The sequence below is a fragment of the Salmo salar genome, chromosome ssa25 (genome assembly GCF_905237065.1).
Source record: "Salmo salar chromosome ssa25, Ssal_v3.1, whole genome shotgun sequence".
Classification (NCBI taxonomy): Eukaryota; Metazoa; Chordata; class Actinopteri; order Salmoniformes; family Salmonidae; genus Salmo; species Salmo salar.
This window is the reverse complement of record NC_059466.1, coordinates 13,473,375-13,490,207: the sequence shown is the minus strand read 5'-3', so window position 1 is coordinate 13,490,207 and position 16,833 is coordinate 13,473,375. Positions and strand designations below refer to the sequence as shown.

Genomic DNA, 16,833 nt, shown 5'->3' with positions numbered 1-16,833 from the left:
CTGTTTTATTGGCGTTCACCCTGCACATATTTACCCAAGTGGAATTAAGTGTGCTTGTGTAGCAGGTAAATAAGGCATGCACTTCCCTAATACAGCCATCCTGCTGTAGCATTCTGCTGTGGCTGAGCATTGAGGCTGCAGAGGAAAACACGGTGGGGATCTGGTGAGACCCAATCAATCACTGACAGATTACTGGTAAAGCCACTTCCAGACCCATTCAAGAGGGACAAATGTAGAATTGCAACTGAACAACTTCTAGTTTTAAGCCAACAGTGGGTCTTCCTGGTTGTTTATCAACGTCATTGCTGGTTAGCAGCACGGCTCGCTGTGCAACTGTAGTTCACAGCAGATAGAGTCGAGTGGCAGCACAGCTTTGAAAGGAGTGTTTATGCCCTTAGCTGTGGCACTGTCAGCCTTGTGGAATTTACTGTAAATCACATTGCTTTTATTGCAAGATTTAGTAGCTTATCCTCTGTGGGCTCCATTCACTTCAAGCTTGTCCCCATTAGGATTTTAGCCCCAGTCCATAAAGGGACTTGGCTACACATCATGAAATAATGTGAGAAAGCAAACCTTTCATTTTTCATTTTTCTGTTATTTTCTACCTGGACTCTTCAGTAGCCATTGAGTTTTATTGTGGAGGTTGCTATAGACTTTTATTCTTTATCAAACCACTTCCTCCTCCCAAACTCTCTTATCAACCCCCCAGAGGGCCACACAATCACTGTTACTTTTATTTCTATTCATGGACCTTGGTGATTTGCACTAGCTTTATTTGTTAAGATGCACCTGAGGTCCGCATGTTGAAATGACATAGCGCAGTGCTTACTTTATGTATAAGAGGTACACGGCGGCAGTCAATTAGAGTAATATTAACAACATTTACCTCCCCCTCACTCCCCCCTCAAAAAGCTCAAAGGCAGCTAAATACTTCGTTTAAGGCAGAATGTTTTGTCTACAGTCTTAGACTTTAAAGTGAAAACTAGTCCATCTGTGTTTCGCTAGATACATGAGATAAGATGTTCTCATCTCTATTAATAGATTGGCGTTAAGTTATAGATATCACGCATGTCAAAATGAAAGACTACAGTCTAAATACAATGAACATAGAACAAGACAATTATCGGATTTCACAAAGCAGGGATCTAGACTAAAACATTTCCTATTTGTTTAAAACATCTCGAATGGCACAATCTCCTTCTTTGAGAGCAGCCGTTGTTTGGTTTTCTCCAAAGCTAGTGTTTCATGGCAGAAATAATAAACCAAGAGCAGCCACTTTGAAGTGATCAGAGGTGACATAAGAGGCTGTAGGCAGAAGGTTAAAAAACAGCCAGTCACATGCCTCTGCAAACCCCTAACCTTGTTCCTGAGGAGATGAACAATTTTACTGTGTGAGACATATCTTGAGCAAACATTCTAGCCACACTGCATTCTCATTGCGTCAAAGAGCTACTTCTTGTTACAGGTGTAGTGGGCCCAGATCGTAACCTCAGATTGATCTAAAATGTACTCTGATTATCATAATGTAGTGGTGTAGTTAAATATAAAGTGCATAATATTGTTGAATTCTGTATTATGCAACCTGGTGTCTATATTATGTATGAACTATTTCATACTTAATATGAACTATTTCAGTACATACTTCATATCTTGTATGAACTATTTCCGTACATACTTCATATCTTGTATGAACTATTTCGATATGAATCATGTTGCAATTAACATTTTAGCTGATCATGTCACAGTGGTTCATTAATGCAATGCGTTTTAGATTAACATACAATTGTATCTGCATTGTAACAGCGTTATTCCTCACCCAATGTGTTGAAAACGCTGTGTAATACCACATTTACTGGGTTTCGTGTATCGTATTTTGTGAGAATGATGCATTTCCTTTCCATTAATTAATTATCTCTGAGGGTAATGAATGTTAATTTGGTCAATCCTAATGAATGATTAACAGTAACAGTCATGCACATGAACAAAGGTGAAACCAGGGAGAAGAAAGAAAAAAAACAATAATTCCTGATCAATGTTCCTTTAAGTCTTCTAACTTGATCACCCACCGTAGGAGGTTTCAGATAGACATGAGCTGCATCCCTGATATGTGGGGGAGTCTAGATGATGTGTGTATCTACGTGCCGTAGCAAGAGTTCAGGGAGGCAGCTGAGCAAAATAATTTAGAATGTCCTACCTGCTGACACAAGGACAAAAGGCGCAGACAGAACATTCTCATATGAGGGAGGAGACAATGGACGTGGCTACACCTGGAAATGCACTGCGGTTGTTTTATCCCTGACCTCTAGAGCACACCGAGGCTGTGTCCCAAATGGCACCCTCGTTCCTATATCGTGCACTACTTTTGACCAGAGCCCTATAGCCCGATGGGCCCGGTCAAAAAACGGGCACAATATAGCCTAGTGATAGGGTGCCGTTGCGGACGCAGCCTGAGATTGTCAGAGGCTGTTCTTAGGGGCAGACAGAGTCGGGTAGCTATAGCTTTAACTGGGCATTGTAACTCTCAGGTAGCGCAATCCCAGCACTGATGAGCAGCAGCGTGTTCTCACTTAATTCCAGGGCTGGAAACATCTCAAGCAGGAGATTAGTACCTGATCTGATTACAACTACTGTTCTGTCTGTACTCGCTCTCCTCCTTTGTGTTCACCTTGTATGATCTAAATAGCTTGAAGCAATGAACGTGAACAGAGACTAATGTTTGTAGTCTCCTTTCTAGAGACTTGTCTTTATCAGTAAACTATCTATTTATCTTGCTCATCCTTTTCTTTCAAATGAACAATGCTACATTACCTTGCAAAAACCTTAAGAGATGGAATAAGGAGGGAATGAAAATTGAAAAGCAACACAGAACAATCAAGGGAGGATATTCTTTCCCACAGGCTGCAAGCTATAGGTATTAGCTTTGCACCGCTGAATCAGTGCAGTTATTACCTTGCATTGTGTGAGCTGGAGCTGTCATTGGTCAGAGCGGCACAGCAGCTGAGGCTGGGCTGCCTATGTGTACGAATTCTCTAAAGAACTCAGGATCTGCTGGAAGTGGCATGGGGAGGTCTGTGGGGAGTGCTCAAGGCTAAATCAATGCATCACTCCAAGGCCCTTGCACATGAATTTGATAGGGCATTGTGGGACTAAGGGTGCCAGGTTCCAGATCGTGTGTCTAACTGGGGCTACTCCGAGCCTGCCATCCCAATGGGCTAGAGAGATAACCTCCTCTCTTCAAGGAGCTGTGGAATGATACAAGAGAGATGGAATTGGGGATCTAATGATCAATGTCATGTAATGTAACTAACATCATACTGAAATAAGTATTTAGCCAATACATTTCTGAAGCAAGACAGGCAGGGAATATCAAGCATCTATTTTCCCCAAAGACACATTTGACGATTTTGACAATGCATTACTGTATCCTATGTGTTGTTGTCCACCAATAAACATTGTACACAGAGACTTTAATTATAATGAAATATGTGTAGTAATTATATAATTACCCTAACAGATCAGTTTCAGATACTGGAATGCTATATTTTGATCACCAGTGCATTACCTATTTATAGCCTAATCATTATAGCCTTGGTTTTATAGCAATTTCTAATCATACAGCTATACATTTCATGTGAAATGTATTGTTCATATTGAAAAGCAAATCAATTATCCAATGTAAACGCAGCCTACCAATACATACTGTCACGTCAATGTTTTTGGAAGCGCTTTGAATTTGCCACCTCTGCTAGAATACATGCGCAGTGCGCCGCGTTATGCCTTCTGTAGAGCAGCTGTCCAGTGTTTGGAATTCCAACATGGCAGAGGCTGTGGTCAGTCTTCATTTGACTTGGAATGGTTTCAAATCGCAAGCAGCCGAGCTTAACCTGAACACCCATTCATCAAGCAAATCCAGTGGATCGATGTTACTCTAATCTTTGAAGCTGCACTGTCACATATACAGGTAAGAGTTAACGTGTCTCTATTTTAGATATGAACAATTAAAAAGAAGCGAAGCTGCACTACGTAAGAGCAAGCGCTTTACGGTATGCCTCTGGAAGCGTTCTCACGCGTCATGCAGAATTGCAGGTTTAGAATCTCTGTGGTAGTCACACATACAGTTATAATGTATTTGAAACATTTTAGATGGGCATTTTCAAATACAGAAGTACTGCGAGGATGTGAAGTTTATGCCACCGCTGAGAATCACTCAGGCGCTTGAGCAATTAATGATTTCAGAATCCATCATTGTGATGAGGGCGATACAAATTGTTTCAAAGTAATTTCCAAGTGAATGCATGTATGATAATCTGAAGATAACAAACTTGCCGCGACAGCTGCTTGTACGAGGTTAATAAATACGTACGTTGACATTGCGCTCTTCGTGGTGACAATTGACTGTATGTAATCTATTATTTAAAGTAAAGGGACAGCATGATGCTTTAATCGCTTCCTCTAATGGGGTTGCACAAAATATAGATATATTTTTATGTCATCATACGAAGCCTCAACAAGGAACAAGGAGAACTGACATAGGCTTTACATTCGTGGTCATGTGCCATCCAAGAGATTTTGCCATCCAAGAGATTTTGTAGTTTTTTTCTTCTTTTCTTTTTAATTATATGCATGTAGGTTAAAATGAATACCTGACGAAAGGGCCCACGTTTCAGGCAGTGATATTCGATAGCTGAGAGGAAAAGTGAGAAGCAACCTTTGGAATTCCTCCTCGTGAAAATTCCGATTCTGCTGTTTTCCTTTTCCCTTGTTTTTAGGCTTGAAGACATGATCACTAGCACCGGTATTTATGGTATGTTGGACTATTTCACTTATTGATTACATGATAACTGGGAGACATGTTCCGGTGCGTTTATGGTGTAATGCATGGCTCGTTTTAATGTAGAAAAGTTAAACACTGGATGAGGTTGCAATTTCAGAAATAGTTTTGTTCTAGAAATATCATGTTTATCATGTGGCTGCACTTGATCATATTTGGGATTTGCTATAATGTTATTTTAGTGTATGTGTTCAAAATGAAATGTTAACTAACCTACACTAGTATGCTACTACTAATAATGATAATAATAACAATAGTATAGGAATCGCATAATACTGGAGCTTGACTGATAATAATGACATTGGGCTATTATCAGTTTGACATTGTGTAAATTAGAAGTTTGTGCGTAATTGATCTGTCCTTTTGCATTCAAAATGTCTGGTTTTTGCATACTGTTCCATCTTATCTATTTTTGGCATGTGTCCTAAAATGTATGTTCCGATGTATTGTCCTATTTAATTCACCATTTATCTTTACATGATGTAAAATGCTTCCCCTATCCGCATAAACAAAATGATAGGGAGGGTTTCAGATGAACATCATTTAAAAGTAGTATTTGGGAGTGGGAGACCAGCTCTTATGTCATAGGCAAAGTGATTGCCGGATGAGGGATTTCTTCCACGTATGTTACAAGATCTAATGTATTTTCTCTACTGTTTTGCCTGTCTCTGATTGAATTAAACCAACACATTAGGCCACTGGCATTAGCTCCAAATTGAATGGTCATGCAACCAGCATAGTCCAGGGGCTCTTTCCTCATTTAAGACATTCATGCTTATGAAAGTGTTTGGGTTATTAACTCTGTTTTTGTGGTGAAATGAATGGGTAAGTGGCCCATCAAATCTTTACATTTTTACATTTGAGCAGACACTCTCATCCAGAGCACTTCACAGAAGCAATTAGGGTTAAGTGCCTTGCTCGACAGATGTTTCACCTAGTCAGCTCAGGGATTTGAACCAGCGACCTTTCGTTCACAGACCCATCACTCTTACCAGCTAGGCTACCTGCTATGTCAACAGTCAACCTATGTACGTGTTATTAATCAGATGTTACTTTGTATATGCCATTTCTGATATGGAGAGTTGATAAATGCTAGTCATTTAATACCAATAAATAACATGCTAGCCTACTTTCATGGCTACGGTCTGCCTCGCAGACAGCAAAAGGTTAGAATTAGAGGAAACGTTTGTGTGTGAACGTTCAGTGCAGGCGTGTATTGTGAAGTAGGCCAACGTGTGAGTTAATCAATAAGGACAATGATCAGCAGCACAACTCCCACATTCTAAAGTGCTGTTTAAGGACCCCTCAAATTAGTCTTGTGTCATGCTGTCTTTTTCACTTTTTAACATTGTGGGAAACTTTGCTCATTCTTTATTTTAATATCATAACATTCACATTCAGCATGTACACATTATTTGTCTTCACCCGAATTGGTGAACCTATTTTTATAGTCTACAGGGGCACATATTATGATCCACTGCAATCCACAGCACACGCCACACGTTTTAGCAGTTGTTTGGGGGATTAAATACATTTACTACAGATTCATACTTCACATTATAATATTGACACATGAGGATACATTCTGTTTCAGAACTTCTTGGTTTAGCTGTATGAAGTTTTGATCCTCAAATTGAACACTTGTTTTCTCAATACAGTAATCCAAAATAGTTTTGTTCACACATCTCATTTGCATTTATATGAGAGGGAATTAAATCATCAACAGAGAGCTGAAGTGTGTTTTCATTCCTCTTCAGGAAAATGTACACCACAACCACTTCCATTATGCTGGAGTGTTTTGCTGTAATGTGTTTTCATAAAAGTGGACATGACCATACAGTACATGTGTTTTTTTTGTTGTATTTGTCACTGCTTTTTCACATGCCTGATGGTTTTAGGCGAAACTAACTATTTGCATTCAGCACCCGCTCTCAAGATGTAGCTGTGTGGTTTAAAAACGGTGAATTAAGCGTTTCTGCTTTTTTTCAACGCATGAACATCTTAGATTTTACATGTCAGTTATGAGTACAGTATTCTTTCATTTGGCTATTAGTAGCTGAGGATAGAAAAGATAAGAATAGATTACTAGGACCTAGCACCGGCGCCATAGGCTGCTGATAGGAGATTTTCTTTAGTCCTGATTGAACCTGTTGGCTTCTCCAGTGTGTGTGGCGAATGCCCTGACAACTCTGTTTATTTCTCATTTGGTTGCACTTCTGATGGTGGTTGACGTGGATCCTCTAGTTGAGTTTTGCGCTGCGCTTGATGACAGATGCTGACCCCTCCCCTTTTCACCACTCTCTTCGCCTTATGCCTGGCATGTTGACGTGTTAGCAGAGTACTTGTGAGCAAACACTGTAGCATGGTAGATCATAGCTTTTGATAGCGCGACTACGCTCTACTACAGACTTATTGTTTTTCATTGCATCCACATTTCTTGCGACACCCTTCATAATTTGGGGTTTTATTATTTAAAGATACAGTATGGAATTGTTTCAATTAGGCAAATTACATTTGCAGTGTATAATTGTGTTAACCTATAGTTAATAACTTTATCATAAATATAGCAAATGTACATGCACACACTCCTGAATAGTTTAAATACATGTATTGCCATCAGTTTTCTGTGTTGCTTAAACAAATGTATGTCATTTTAAGAATTTTCGTTGTTTCTTGTTTTTAACTTTTCTCTACATTTACAACCCTATCGATTTTGGACAGCATGTATACAAATCATATACCTACAGTTAAGCATGCTGCTGATGAAAGAGGAGTGAAACTAGATAACGTCCTTGAAGTCCTAAAAAAGGCTTAAAGCAGATAAAGCTGTAAGTCTACACCAGCTGTATTTGGCACAACATTGATTTGATTTGATAGTACATGCATTTGATCTGAATGGTGCTGAACCAGTGGAATTATATTTTTCATTGTCCATGAAAAGGTATTCTTGACCATTTAGAGTACTGTACAATTGAAATTGTATTCTTCAGCAACCCTTGAGTGAAGAACATAGGATATATATTCTGGATCAACAAGATTGGGATACTATTCAATATGGTGATTGGTAGCTCAGTTGGTAGAGCATGGTGCTTGTAACACCGGGATAGTGGGTTCAAATCCCAGATCCACCCATGCGTGAAATGTACGCACGTGGGGCTGTATTTCGGTTTGGGTAATCATATACCTAGAGTTAAGCATGCCGCTGCTGAAAGAGATGTGAAACTAGATAATACTTTGGATAAAAGCAACTGCTAAATGGCATACAGTGCCTTCAGAAAGTATTCACACCCCTAGACTTTCTCTACATTTTGTTGGGTTACAGCCTGAATTTAAAAATTGATTACATTTAGATTTTTTTTGGTCACTGGCCTAAACAGAATACCGCATAATGTCAAAGTGGAATTATGTTTTTAGATTTTTTTTTATCATTTCATTAATAATGAAGAGCTGAAATGTCTTGAGTCAATAAGCATTCATCCCCTGTGTTATGGTAAGCCTAAATAGGTTCAGGAGTAAAAATATGTTTAATAAGTCACATATTGCAGAGCGAAAAGAAGGAAGCCTGTACAGAATAAAATATTCCAAAACATGCACACAGTTTGCAACAAGGCACTAAAGTAATACTCCAAAATAATTTAGCAAAGCAATTCACTTATTGTCCTGAATACAAAGTGGTATGTTTGGGACAAACACATTACTGAGTACCATTCTCCATATTTTCGAGTAGAGGGGTGGCTGCATCATGTTATGGGTATACTTGAAATTGTTAAGGACTGGGGAGTATGTTAGGATAAAAAATTATCAGAATGGGGCTAAGCACAGGTAAAATCCTAGAGGAAACCCTGCGTCAAGTCTGCTTTCCACCAGACACTGGGAGATGAATTCACCATTCGGCAGTACAATGACCTAAAACAAACCCATAATCTACACTGGAGTTGCTAACCAAGAAGACAGTGAATGTTCCTGAGTGGCCGAGTTACAGTTTTGACTTAAATCTGCTTGAAAATCTATGGCAAGACTTGAAAACAGTTGTCTATCAATGATCAACAACCGTTTGAAAATAAAAATGGGGAAATATTGTTCCATCCAGGTGTGCAAAGCTCTTAGAGACTTACCCACAAAGGTGATTCTAACATGTATTGACTCAGGGATGTGAATACTTATGTAAATGAGATATTTCTGTATTTCATTATCAATAAATTAGCATAACTGTCTAAAAACATGTTTTCACTTTGTCATTATGGGGTATTGTGTGTAGATGGGTGAGAGAAAAAAAATCTATGGAATCAATTTGGAGTTCTGGCTGTAACACAACAAAAATGTTGAATAAGTCAAGGCGTATGAAAACTCTCTGAAGGAACTTTATATTATTATTATATATGATACCACCACATTCTCTTCTTATTGGAGCAACAAGTCCTCACAAAACATAGAAGGCACAGAGCCTTACGATACTGACATTTCGGTCCCCTCTCATTATGATATAAACCTCAAAATTGTCAGACATGTTTGTTTTTTTAGCCAATATTTTAGATACTTTTCACTCTAGCATTTTCATAACCAACACCATGCATGATGATATATCATACATATACTGTATGTATACACTTTTATAAGTTAATGCAGTTGAATTGTAGAATATAGCTGTTTTGAACACATTCATTCCACCTTGTCAGATGCTTGGGAACCCTATCCTACAGTAAATAGCAGAGAGCAACCCCTGAAGCAGAGTCTAGAGCCATAACATACGCACAAGCGTCTCTGCTCCAAGTATGGAGATCGTAGACTACAGACAGTCTGGTAGAACCATAATGAAGCAGTGGGATTTCACCGTTGTCTGTAGATAGCGTACCTTCCTCCCTCAGAGAGCTACAGTATAGGGTGCATTATGATAAGTGAGGCCTCGAATTGGCTTCAGTGGAAGATGTGAACAGAGCCATTTCCTGTGACATGGTGTGTGTATGAATAAGGCTGACAGTTTTTATTGTCCTTTAATAGTGACAATTAAAGTGAGCTTGTGACTAACTTAAGTAACTTCTGTGTAAACACCCCCTGGGAGGGCTGTGGGGCTGTTGTAAAATTGATAACACGCTCATCTGTACTGACGGATACATTTGTCAGCAACTGTAACAAATCCCATTTAGTCTCTCCCGTCTCAATTCTAGACAAAGCCTTGTGCAAATGAAACCAGTACAAGGTTGTCGTCTTTAAGCAAATATGTTAAGTGTTGTCTTTCGTGCTTTTCGTCTGGAAAGCGAGGGAGAGCCCAAGGGAGTGAGACTCATACAAATAGAACAAATCCCATCTCTTCTCAGAGCAGCATCCCCCCTCTCTCTCTCTCTCTCTCTCTCTCTCTCTCTCTCTCTCTCTGTCTCTCTGTCTCTTTTGTCTCCCTCATGGCAGCTTGCTATGTTATCTTTGTGTGTGTCTCGGTGCGCTGACAATTTCTCCAGTGATCTAAGTTGGGGTGCATTAGAAAGTGGAAACAGCTGTCTGTCGCTATACTGAGAGACGTGTGTGCTCTACTGCAAAGACGAAGGATCATGAATCCTTGACATCCTCCCCTCCCACCCCTTCTACCATCTCATTTAGACACAGGGACGTCTGCTCACTGTGTTTTTTTTTTTGTTGGTTCTGACTGACAGCACAGCATTGACATTTTCTAAAATGCATGTGTGTCCATTATCAGTTGCTTGTGCTTCCACTTCATATCTCCTTCCTTCTGCCCTGTTCTCTTATTTATGCACACTTTCTGGATCTAAAGACATACGTTTCTATTGAGATCCTTAATAAGGGTAATACACTCACACAGGGATAACACTGGACATCAACTGCCTCCGTTATCGTACACTCGGCTTCATATCCAATACATGTGGGTTAGTTTAGGCTACTTCTTATTGGCTATTGTGTTACTTCCATAAACTCATAGTGGTATTAGTTTGGTCTTAAAAGCCACTAGGTCCATTCCTTTTGAAGCCCTTGTCTTTAAGGGGTTTAACCCCAACTCAGATATATGCTTGACATTTACTGTACATGTTGTGGAAAGAGCAGCGTTTTTCCAAACGGTTGCTTTATTCAACCTTTTCTGAAGATTAGTAGTTGACTGTTGTGTTTAGTGTATTTAGAGCCAGATTACCTCTAACCTTGCCCTCACCTTAACCCTAGCCATCACACTTAAAACCATAACCAGTGGCTATAGAAAATAGCAAAACGAGGAACATTTGCACATGGAATTGTATTATGCGTACATCCTTCAAGAGAATAGTACGAATGATATCTTTTTAGGCATGATACCAGGTAGCAGTCAGTCAATAACACATAAATTGTTTGACTGACCAACATGTTAGTCTGCATAACCTCCTCCGTCCTGATCTTTTATATAGATCTTACTATTAAACAGTATATTGAGCGTATTACTTAGTGACCGGTAATAACTTCAAATGATTTCAAAATTCCTGCAGCAAAATTCCTCACTCAGGCCATGTATGTCATACGGGTCATTTACATCATTTAAATGTATCATAACATCAAAGCCCTTTTCTTGCCATTTGAAACAATGAAATGTAGGTTTTGTTTCATCTCCTTCACGTAAGCCTGTCTCTGTCTCTCTGCACTCATAAAGAGTGGAGGCAGCACAGAGCCTATTGGGGATTGGTTAGAATAGACAATCCCCAGGTGTACAAAACTAGGTTTAGCGACAATGCTTTTCATCTGGACTTGTAGGAGATTCATGTGCATTCATAGATTTGCCACAGTAATGATCATACCTCCAGTGGCAGTGAGAGAGACATTTGCCTAAATCACTGAGGTCCTCATTATACTGTTTACATTTTAATTAGACATGCTAAACTTTTGATTTCTAATGGCCATAATGATTGGAGATTTTCTCCTCTTTAGTTCAAGGGAGGCAGAGGCTCCATGCAGAGCATACAGTTATACTGTGATGTCAGGAGGAGCATTTTCTCTGGTGACAGCTCACCGTGCTTGGAAATAGTTCATTTTTTTTAAAGGCCCAGTGCAGTCAACCAACATTTAATTTTTGTATCATATTGTACAACATCTGATGAGACTAACAACATAAAAGTCAGATTGTTTTAATCAGTTTCATTTCCTGATAGTTGCTGGTTGAAATTACAATCTACACAGGACCTAATCAGCAGGTTTGCATGCTCTCTTAAACATGTTTGGGCTAGGGAAATTATTGTCAAATTGTTATCATATCAAGAAATACTCAAATAAGTTTGATATTTTTCAAATTACAGTAAATTCTTATGTATTAAACGTTTTGCTCTTGCAAGGACTTGTATAGATGACTGGATGTGGCTCCTTAAAGCAGATCTTGCCATGTGAGGTAGCCTATGGGATGGCAGGAAATGTCAGACACTCAAGGATTCTATTCAACAAATTCTACAATTTCATGATTTTCAAAATTAGGGACATTTAATATTTTTTTTTAGAGTTTATCATTCTGTTCTTGAGTATGTAGCTTAACATTGAACAACCTTGGGGGAAAAAAAGTGAAGCGCTTTTTCCTGCTTCAAGGTGTTTCCTTGCGTAATGCTTTTAGGGTTTTCTATAGCATCTGAAGTACCTCACAAGAGGATAAGAGAATATGTTACTATATTGAAATTCCACTTGTCTTCTCACAAAACACATGCCTAATCCTTTGAGCGAGGCCACCATCCTTGGTAGCCTCCAAGCCCATGTATTCAACAAGTGTGGAACAGAACACCTACTCTACTCAAGATTCAGGTCAAAGCTTCCAATTAACATTTTGTCTCTTTTCAGAGCTAGGGTAAATCTAAGATCACGCAATAGTTAACATTCTTTTATTTACTATAATATCCTCCTTGAGTGTTTGAAATTCATTGTATTATTCCAAGTTCATATTATTTTCTAGTCTCTTCATCTTGGTAAACTTTGTGTTGAATTGCAATTGAGAACATGGAAGGAGTCTGTATGTGCTGTAATTCAGCCTCCATAATCATAATTTGTAAAATGCCAGGTTGATTTCTTTTAATTAGAGATTATGCCACAAAAGACATTAGTAGCTGTGACTATACCAGAATAGATTCACATAATGACACAGTAATTGTGTAATTACTGTATTGAAATTAATGTCTCAATAAAGTTATACATTAATATTCAAGAGACTAGGCATGCGTTTCCGTGAATCTGAAAGTCAATGTTTTAGCTGCTTTTCTGTCTTGGAAATTCCTTCTGGAATGATGAATAGAGTCATCACTTTGACTGGTTAATTGTCTCAAATTGATATTTTGATGTTTCACTAAAGAACACATAAAAGAAGTCAAATCTTAATTAGGAAGATGATCATAGGGAGACGCGCTATCGGTGGTGCTCGCTAACTTCACAGTGATTCATTCATCCTCGGCGGAATTGTGTGGCTGACAGGTTGGCTGGGTGCCATGGACTGGCAGAGAGAACCTTGAGTGCCCGGGAGAGGATGGGTCTGAGGCCTGTCTGCAGGAGAGGAGAGCGGGTGAGGAGAGAGGAGAGGAGAAGAGAGGGGCTAGTACACTGCCATGGAGGTTTAAGGCGTCAGGCTGCGGCGGGCAGGCAGGCGGGCAGGCTGAGTGTGTCTGCGGTGTCAGTGACGTGATGATATCAACCAGTGCAGGGGTGAGTGAGTGCTACTGGCCGTGGCTGGGGAGGGGGAGGGGGGGGCTACACTACGTAGTGTGATTATCTCATCCTGCCTTCTGCACTGGAGCGCGCCGCCAGATGGCCAAGAGACAAACTGCAGACAACCCTGGCTCATCCTAGTCTTTTTCAAGGCAAATGTCCTACTTCCTGGTTTTCTATTCGAGTTTAGACCAGGCTGCCTAGTTAAATAAAGTACACAATGAAACAAATGCTTGTGTCTAAAGTTAGTGTTCTGAAACGGAAAATATTAGCACCGAGAACAAAGTGGTGCATTTCATGAAAGCAGAAACGTTTCGCATGAGCAGATGAAAAGCAGCCTATTTGTTGCCTGTTGATTGATATTGCTTATTTGGTAGACCAGCAGCAGCAATATATTACTGAACAGTATAATGATCATCCTCAAAAGACTGGAGATGTATTTTATTGGTTAGGATGTTGCAAACATCATCCCTCTTACTAACCACCTTCTTCACCCCAAGAAAATAGTTTAAGATGACCCTATTTCTAGCCACAAAGGTACAATATGTTTGGTTTCAAATGAGCTTAAAATGAGTTTCCATAAAGTTCATTTCAGCTCCTGCACAATACAAACACTCACTGTTGCACAAGGATGTTTGTTTTTATACAACGGGTGGGTCTAATCCTGAATGCTGATTGGTTAACACGGTTTGTAAATACTGTACATATAGAATGAATAATTCCCCACTGTGAAACCTTTGACCCTATCAATGTCCTGTGCTCAAATTGTGTGGACTAGGTGTGGAGAGACGCAACGCCAATATATGTGATCAGATATCTAAAGTTACATGGAATACCATGAGTCCTTTGTCTCTCTCAGCCACAAGCAGACCATCCCATTGGAAATGGATAGCCATGGAAAGGCTTGTTTTGCGTGTGGCCTATTTGACGTTCCCTCTTAGTGTCCACATGGAATTAGATTAATTTAAACCAGGGAAAAAAAGAGTCCTCATAAAGAGTTCAGCATCATCCTGGAGCTTTATGAGGGCTGACACCTCTTTTGTGTTCATTATCGGGAAATCACCTCAGGGAGTAGTGTTGACTTTGCATGGTCTAAAATAGCTGTTACAGAGCACTGTTCCATGCTCTCTGGTTCACTTAGATTCCTGGGCTCGGGGGAGGGAGGTGGAAATACCCAATCAAGGTTTTGCTGAGAAACCTTAAACATTGTATTAATTCTGTCTGTTTCGAAAAGGGAATCAAGTCAGCTAAAGCCTATATTGGCGGTCTATCCCTCTCTAGTATGTTCTGACCTTTATTCTAGTTAAGCTGGTGCCTGGAGGAAAGTATGGACTCTGAGGAGACTTCGGTACAAACGAATGCCCCCTTCCGGAGAGTGGTTACCCATATTATATTGATCTCATGTTCTCTGATATTGTTCATATTTTGAGGAAGGAGGAACATGATATTGAGTCTGGTTAGTTGACTAACCATCGAATTACTGGCACCCCAAAGTCAGCAGTACATACTGTATCGCTAAATCAAAATGTTCCCTTCCACTCCCGGCCCTCGAGTGTCCTTCCTCTTTAGGCAAGGTACTTACCATTATTCAAGTACTTAGCATTCACTTAACTTCACTACCGTTTCCAAGACTAAGTATGACCTAGGTTTCTTTGTTTTGAAATGTGATATTTAAATGTAACGAAGGGAAAAAGTGTTAATTATTTTGGAATAAAACAGGAATTAGTCACCAAAGCGGGTTCTTACTCAATAACTATTTCTAGCCAAAATATGATCATATTATATTTATGTAACATTTATTAGATTTTTATCACAACACATGGCCCATGTAGATTTAGCTCTATGCCAAACCCTGACTGAATCTGCACCCCCACATATTTAACCGTATCCCCAGAGCCCTCAGCCACCCCTGTTGTTTCCATTATTCACTCCAAAAGTTTCATGTAGTATGGGAGGCTAGGGGGGGGGGTGATTTTCTTTGGTCTGACTAAATGGATCTAGAGCAAAGTCACTGATTTATGCAAAATTTGCTCTGCCTTGGGAGGCAGCGGTTGCATGTAGGAGGAGTGAGTGATTGGACAGGGGATGAGGCATGTATGGTGGCAGGCTGTGTGTGCCTGTCAATCTGTCACCCAGGCCTAATATTCATCCCTAGAGATACCTGGGGGAGACCCCACCAGCACCCAGTCTGCCTCAGCTGCCGGCCACGCGGTGACAACAGCTTCCCACAGAGAGGGGAAGTGTCATTGTATATATGTAAACTAGTGACAGATGACCGGAGACATGCGGTCCGTAGACACTAGGGCTGAAAGTAAACTAGACTGCTTGTTTGCCTCTCTCTCCCCTTATCCCTCTCCGTCCTGGACTAAAGAGACAAAACATCAAGCTCCACAACCATGGTGGAATACATTGACAACAAAGTCAAAGATATGAATAAAAAGGATGCAAATCATTTGGCATGAAAGTGGCATACTACACGTGGGGGCTTGTGTTTCTTTTTGAAAGGCCTTTGCTAATAATTGCAAAGGAGTGAAGGTTTTGTGTGTAGGCCTTCAGGCAGCTTTTCTAGGTCACTGAGGTTATGAAGGTCAGTGTTACACTCCCAGCAGCCTTACTTCAACCCTCACTCTGGAAATAGAACATGCAACGTCACATCGAGCCAGAAAGGATGTGGATTCCAGGCCTCAGTGGCCAGAGGCTGCACATGTGGAATCTGCTCGGGTATTTGACCTGAGTGTTTGAAACTTGGAATGCTCCCTGTGGGTTGTTGTTATTTCATGCATACCCAAATGAACAGCTCGGTGATAGCCTTCTGCAGAGCGTTCGCGTATTGTAGAGACTTACTGTTGACTATTCATCAAGGGGACTCGTAAGGCTACCAGCCAAAAGCAGATTTGCTAAACATTATGCACACTAGCTGCAAGAGAGCCAAAATGGAATGAATAAATCAGAAACGTGTTATGAGGGAAATATTATCTGTAAAACATTGCCCTTTTGTAGGCTAGTCATCAGGATACAACAGACTATTCTCACCATAACAAGTTTTCAGTCTGAACAACAGAAGATGGGCTTTTAAGACTGTTTATAGCCCAGTGAGTGCTGGGTCAGGGATGATGGTAAATACGGAATGGGGTAGTGGACATAAATCTTCTTGATAAAGCAATAAGGCCCGAGAGGCCATGGTATCTCATGAAAATGGGTATTGCTACGGGGCGTTGTTAGACACTGAGTAACATTAACAATATACTGTATCATGGCCCCCAGTGCATTATCGCTTTATTAAAACACGTCCACCCACATTTCCATGAAAGAAAGGTGATCAAATGTTTCATGAAGATCCTGCCGCAAATCACTGTTCA

At 40.0% G+C, this 16,833-nt stretch overlaps 1 protein-coding gene across 2 annotated transcripts in view; it reads left to right on the top strand.

Annotated features, from left to right (window-relative positions):
• Nucleotides 1-3,802: 3,802 nt before the first annotated feature.
• The window catches only part of LOC106586191 (fidgetin-like), a 36,696-nt gene continuing 23,665 nt past the window's right edge, over nucleotides 3,803-16,833 (top strand). The window contains exons 1-2 of one of the 2 annotated variants that reach the window (XM_014173167.2): nucleotides 3,803-3,961; nucleotides 4,770-4,804. In XM_014173167.2, the coding sequence (XP_014028642.1) occupies nucleotides 4,780-4,804 (25 nt within the window). In that variant the 5' untranslated portion in view covers nucleotides 3,803-3,961; nucleotides 4,770-4,779. The remainder of the gene's footprint in view (nucleotides 3,962-4,769; nucleotides 4,805-16,833) is intronic. The other variant, XM_014173168.2, reaches the window with a different exon arrangement.